This window comes from Lipotes vexillifer, unplaced genomic scaffold (assembly GCF_000442215.2).
Source record: "Lipotes vexillifer unplaced genomic scaffold, Lipotes_vexillifer_v1.1 scaffold149, whole genome shotgun sequence".
NCBI classification, from domain to species: domain Eukaryota; kingdom Metazoa; phylum Chordata; class Mammalia; order Artiodactyla; family Lipotidae; genus Lipotes; species Lipotes vexillifer.
Genome location: NW_006779962.1, coordinates 256,470 through 262,747, shown reverse-complemented (window position 1 = coordinate 262,747; position 6,278 = coordinate 256,470). Strand labels below are relative to the sequence as shown.

The 6,278-nt window shown below is 60.1% G+C and overlaps 1 protein-coding gene across 1 annotated transcript in view; it reads left to right on the top strand.

Moving 5' to 3' along the window:
- Positions 1 to 6,278, top strand: part of SARDH (sarcosine dehydrogenase) — a 58,070-nt gene that overhangs the window by 33,633 nt on the left and 18,159 nt on the right. Inside the window, exon 15 of the mRNA XM_007453080.1 lies at positions 3,222 to 3,369. Coding sequence (XP_007453142.1) covers positions 3,222 to 3,369 — 148 coding nt within the window. The remainder of the gene's footprint in view (positions 1 to 3,221; positions 3,370 to 6,278) is intronic.

The window sequence follows — 6,278 nt, the reverse complement described above, 5'->3', positions numbered from 1 at the left end:
GGGGAGGCCCGGTCCAGCCACAGCTGCCATCCTTAGACAGCGAGTCTAGCTAGGGAGACAGAACAGAGGGACCCCAGTGAGTGTGCAGGTCCCTGAAATCCTGGCTCTGCCACTGCCTGGCTCGGGGCCCGCCTCTCTGAGCCTCAGTTTCCCTGTCTGTGAAGTGGAGACAAATGACCCACCTCCCTGAGCTGCTGCAGGGAGTGGAGCGAGAGTCTGGAGGTGCCAGGAGGGCTGGGGAGCAGCCTCCCTGAGCTTGTTTCCCCACCTGGAAACTAGTCCCTGTCACAGGGGGGAGGTGTCACCAGGGCTCTGTAAGCTGAGCCACGGCCCAAGGGGGCAGCTTCTTGTGCCCTTCCTGATGATTCTGGTGGATTCCTGGCCCTGGAGAACTTGCCTGCCAGGGCGGGAAGAGCAGAGGCTCTGAGAGGAGGGGAAGGGGAGGTGTTAATGGACCCCGGAGATGTTCCTCCTGGACGCTGGGGGCGTCTGCCTCAAGTTAAACGGCCGCCTGCTGGGGAGGCTTGCACTTGGTGGGTTCTTGACCTGCCAGGGCGTGCGCAGATGACACGGAAGTCTACAGTGGTCTGTGGAGCGTGCTAAAGGTCCCGCCTTCACCGCTAAGCACAGAAAACCCACATATGGACCTTGTATTTTCAACCTTAAAAGAGCAGTACCGTTCCTGCTGTGAACACGCATGTCCATTCAGTGCGCGTGTTTATACCTGTTAGGTCAGATCACCATTAAGACAAGAGGATGTGCGTTTCACGTGTGATCAAGGTTGTGTATAAAGCAGCTGTCCATCTTAAATGTGATTTTGAACAGTACTTTATATCGCAAAAGGAGTACATACCTGTAGGAAACATTTGGACAATTCTGAAAAGTACAAAATAAAGTCCACAGCTCCCGGCCCGAGCCAGAGCCCTGGAGCCTGCCCTCTGACCGCCCTCCCTGCCATGTCCGCCGTGTGGGCTGGACCTGGACCTGGGCTGACCGCTGACCTCAGGACCTGGCACTTCGGGATGTTTTTCATGAGAGACAGCTGCCCAGAGGAGGCCAGGCCCAGCAGCTGCCGTCTGTCTGGAGCCAGGTGGCTTCAGTTAACGCTCAAGTCCCCCTGGGAGGGGTCTCGGCATGGCTGTAGACGGGCGGGGCCACGCGGGGGCCACGGAGCGTGCTCCGGGCACTGGGGTAGAGGGTGCTGCTGGAGACTCGGTCATCAGAGGTGTTCTCAATCCAGCGTCCCAAGAGACCCCAGCCCAGGTAGCAGGGGATCCTTTGGGGATCAGCTCGTTTGTTTGGCCTTTGAGTTGGGTCTGGATGGACAGCCAGGACTGAGGGCGCAGACGGGCACACAGAACGTGGGGTGACGAGGTCAGGGATGTTCCAGAGGTCACCTGGACGGGGAGGGAGGATGACCAGGGCTCCGGCTGGGGTCTCCACGTGGGGGGCTGATGGCAAAGCCAGGGGCTCTTCTGCTCCTCCCCCGCTGCCGCTGGTGGAACCCTGGCTTGGAGGGAGCGAAGTGTTCCCAGCTTCATGCTTCCAGGTGTGGTGGCCTGACCCGTCCCAACTCCAGGACCTTCCATCAGAGCCCAGCCAGCGAGTGCTTCTGGGGAGGGAGCAGAGGCCCCAGGCCCCCCACCCCACCCTGTCCCCTGTCCCCGTCTGGGCTCTGCTACGAGCTTCACGCTCCCCTGCCGGAGAAGCAAAGTGGAACGTGTCTCTTTTTCAATTATAGTAGGTGCCCGCACCTATGATCACAGTGACATGCTGTTCCACTGCTGTGGAAGCCTCGGGGAGTGGGGGCCAGTGTGCAGAAGGGTGTCTAGGCAGGATTCTCCAGACTCCGGAGCCTCCCCGAGAGCTGCTGCCCCCCTCCCACGGACAATGCCAGCTCTGCCCAGAGTGGGCTGGGGGCTGGTGCCAGGCCGGCCCCCCTGCGGGGCCCAGAGTGAATGGCGCTGAAAGCTGAGAGAAGCAGCCCTTGGGCAGGACCGGACCCCCGGGGAGGGAGATGAGTGTCCCAGTGCGTAACCATCCCGGTTCCTTGTTCCTGAGCCCCAAGCCGGGCTCCTGGTGCCACCATAGCTCCTTCAATCACCCCAGCAGCCTTGTGGGGGGGGGGGGTTCTGGCCTCATTCCCATTGTACAGATGCAGAAACTGAGGCTGGAAGTCAGGGATTGACTGGGTACCATCACTCTGAGATGGGGGGATCCCTGCTGGAAGGAAGGGAGGGAATGGGATGGGGAGAAGGGCGCATCGAAAATGCAGAGGAACGAAGCCCCTTCCAGGCCTGCCACCTCCACCAGGTCATGGGCGGAGTAGTCAGTGAGAGCCTGCCCGCCCAGGGCACACACAGTGGCTGAACCTCACAGCATCCCTGCGGATGAGGTGCGTTCACCCCAAATTGCAGATGACATTTCGGAGGCTCAGGCAGGCTGCATGAGGGGTCCAGGGCCACACAGCTGTCTGAGGTCACAGCCCCCCGGGGCAGTGGCTCTCCCAGGACACTGGGCCAAGGTGAGCTCCCCTCTGCTCAGCAGTACCCGGGTGGCAGTGTGGCCCAGTGAATGCTCCACAGGCCGTGGACTCAGAGCTGGACAGAGGCCAGTCTTCTCACACTGTGTGACCTCTCTGAACCTCAATCTCCTTTTCTGAAACCCGAGGGTGGTGACGAGTGTCAGTCTTCTCGGAAGGATCAACGGTGTATTGCCTGTAACGCCCCGGCTCAGCACCAGCCCCCATAAGGCCATGGCAGGGATCCTAGAGACCGGGGGGCCATGGGAATATGAAGAGAAATGGGAGCTGGTCAGGACGTTGAGGCTCAGAGAAGGAAAGAGACTTGTCCAAGCTCACCCAGCACTGGCGGCTGAGGTGGGACTCACAGTCTCCCCACGGCGTGACGGTGCTGGGAGCTCTTACGCTTTCTTGGATCACAAGCCCCTTGAGAAGTGGGAGAAAGCCTCAGGCTCTCCCAGAAAATGCTCCCTTGACACGTGCAGCCCTCAGGGGGTCCCGCACCCAGCTCCTCCTCCCCACATTTCGTCCTGCGGGTGATGAGAACCCGGGGTCCCTTGGGAGTGTCCCCATAGCTTGGGCCTTTGTCGTTCACTTTCAAGGAAAGAGAGTTTGTTTTCTCCACGAGGCCTCGGGCCACCCCCTCTGCCCCGCCTCCTGCGCCCGGGGTCCTGCGCTGAGTCCCGTGCTTCTCCTGCAGGGGATGGCTACTACCTGGCCGTGGGCGGGACTGTGGCCCAGCACAACTGGTCCCACATCACCACGGTGCTGCAGGACTGGAGGTTCCGGTGCCAGCTCGTCGACAGCTCCGAGGACCTGGGCCTGATCAGCGTCCAGGGCCCAGCCAGGTGAGGAGAGGGCGGGGAGCCAGGCACCGGGGTGCACCTGGGCCCTGGGCCCTTGGCCCTCTATCTGGGGCCCGGGGCAGAACCACTTACTGCTTCAGAATGGGGCATTGTGGTCAGTAAGCTCAACGTGCCAGCGACCTCAGAGGGGCCACGGCAGAAAGACGCTTTTCGGAGCACTAGAATACAGAAAAGCCCTTAATAAAAGACTTAGACTGAACCTTACTGTGGATCAGCATGTGAGGATTCAGTGGTCACGGAAGGGCCAACGAGGGTGTCTCCGGACAGCTGATGCAGACTAAGAATCATGTACGCCATCTCTAGGTGGGCAGAGCCAGACTGGGGCTCCCCGTGCTACCCGGGCTCCGAATAATGCTCTACACCAAGAGGTCGCCTGCTGCTCCCTAAACACCCCCACTGACTAGGTCTACAGACGATCATTCCCTCCTTAATTCATTCTATGAGCGTTTACTGAGCTGTGTTCCCACCCATGAGGAATCGGCTTCTGGAAAGCCCTCGGATTCTAGCTTGTGCGTGGAGCCACACGACCGTCTTAGGCAAAGGGGCGCCTGAGCAGCTGTGCACGCTGGAAAGATCCCTCTGGCTGCGGTTCGGAGAGGGGCCGGGGGGATGGGGAGAAGACGGAAAGCACAGCGTGTTAACATCGACCAGTCAGGGGCCTGGGATGCGCCAACATCTCCTCCAATCCTGATCACAGCCCTTTGAGGTGGTCAGTATTTTTATTCTTATTGGTTAAGAAGAGAGGACGGTGCATCTCCGGCCAGGTTATCCCAAAGCTGACGCTTAGATGAAGCAATGCCGTGTCCACGGGACATCCCTGTCAGCCCAGGGTCATGCCAGGATCCCCAGCCAGTGCACTCAGACCCCGCCACAGGGTCCATTTTCCCTGGTTCTTTGGAGCTGACCAAGCCTGCAGCACCCCAGCTGGGTCCTGGACTGGCGGACCTCCCCTCCCGGCCGGAGTTGTAGCTGGCTCTGCGCGTGCATCGTCTCGCACAGAGGCACACGGCACACACGTGGTACGTGCTCTCTGAATCACGGCTGGTTGTGTACCTTAACCATCAAGTGTTGGACTTCAGGCTTCTCATGAAATATTTATTTATTAGGGGGCCCTTGGAGGGGACACTGTGAGAAATGAGGGGTCAAGGCTTGGAGCTCTCTGAAGGGACAGTGTTTTGGGCAGAGGAGGCAGCAGGTGCAAAGGCCCTGTGGCAGGAGGTAAAGCAGTGAGGCCAGGGCCATAGGAGACGTGCTCAGAGGGCAATGGAGGCGAGAACCTACAGGTGCAGAGGCTGCTCCTCCGGGAGAGGGAACTGAGCAGAAGAAGGGCTTTAACGGGGTCTCTGATTCTGGGCCAGGGAGTAGGAGGCCGGCAGGTATGAGGAGCCTCAGGGGCCAGGTGAAGCAGGGATCCTGAGCGGAGAGTGATGAGCCGTGTCCAGGTGGTCAAGGGATGCGGTGTGTGGGGTTCCTCTCCCCACACACTGACCTCCACACCTCTGGGCTGAATGGGGGTGGGCGTCCTGGCCTTCTGAGCTCGAGGCCATCCTCGGAAGCCTCGGCTTCATTGCCACTGAGACCTTGGCCAGGGAGTGGGCCATTTTTGGTTTGGTGGTGGGGGTGAGTGGGCAGGGGGGGGAGGGGGTACCAGACAGACAGATCAAGGTGTGGCCCCGGGAGGACAGGCCAGCCTCTTCCAGCCTCATTAGAAGCTGCTCAAGGACGGTGGCAAGTGACGGCTGCCAGGGCAGGAAGACGAGCTCTCTTCCTCCTGGTGACTTCTTAGCTTTTCTCCCCCAAATTGTCCTCTCGCTCTTTCAAAAATAACCCAAAGTTTCTTGTATGAATAATAATGTCACCAGCACCGCTGACAAGGGCTAAACTTTCTGCTGAACTTTCTGGAAACATTCCATAATGGGTGGTCCAGCACAGTAGCCACTAAGCTGTATGTGGCCACTGAGGCCTTGAAATGTGGCGGTGAGACAGAATGTTTTACCTTAATTAACTTAAGCTCAAGAGGCCACACGTGACTAGGGGAGACACAGCGGGGAACAGTGATTGCCATTGTAGTTGTTAGTGCCACGGCGCTTGGCGTGTGCTTTCTGGTGGCTGCCCCCTCACAAGGGCCCCATGAGGTGGCATCGCTGACCCTCCTGGAGCGGACGAGGGGACCGAGGCGAGGCTGGGGTGGGAGTGAGTAAAGGAAGCAGGACCTGAACCTGGTCTCTGACCGGAGCCGGTGCCCTCTGGTGCTACCCACTGCCCCTTGGCAGAGGGACAGCCTCCTGCACCCCGGCCCGTGCTTGGCAGACCTGCCTGCCCAGCTTGGTGCCCGAGCTGGGGTACCCCTGGCACTGCTAAGGCCACGCTGGCCCCGGGTGGCAGCTCCAGCCTCCTTCCTCCTTCCCCTGCTGGGAAGACCAGGGAGCAGCCCTGGCCCCATCCGCCCAGGGCCGCAGAGAGGATGGGCTTCTTAAGGACTGGGTGTGGGTTCTCCGGGGGCTGGCACCACGTGGGTGCCGGGGTGTTACATAAGGATCTTGACACACTGCAGCACGCTGGGCACCTCAGGCAGGCGTGGGCGGGCAGCTCCCGGCACCGTGGGGCTGGGGATTAGCCTCAGAAGCGTTTCTGGGCACTGGCTGGGACCCCCGCGAGGCAGAAATGGTGGGGCTGTCTCCTGCCAATGGGGAGCTGGCCCTGCAGTGCAAAGCCAGCCCATTTTCAATCAGCCCTATTTACCAGTTACCCTCTCTGTGCCAGGCACAGCGGCCCTGTTGTCACGGAGCTCCTGGTTCAGTGGGGGCAAGTATCAATACAACCAGTGTGATAGGTACCCTGGCAGGAGACATATCAGGGCTGTGAGCTCAGACCAGGGGCAGTGTGAGGTT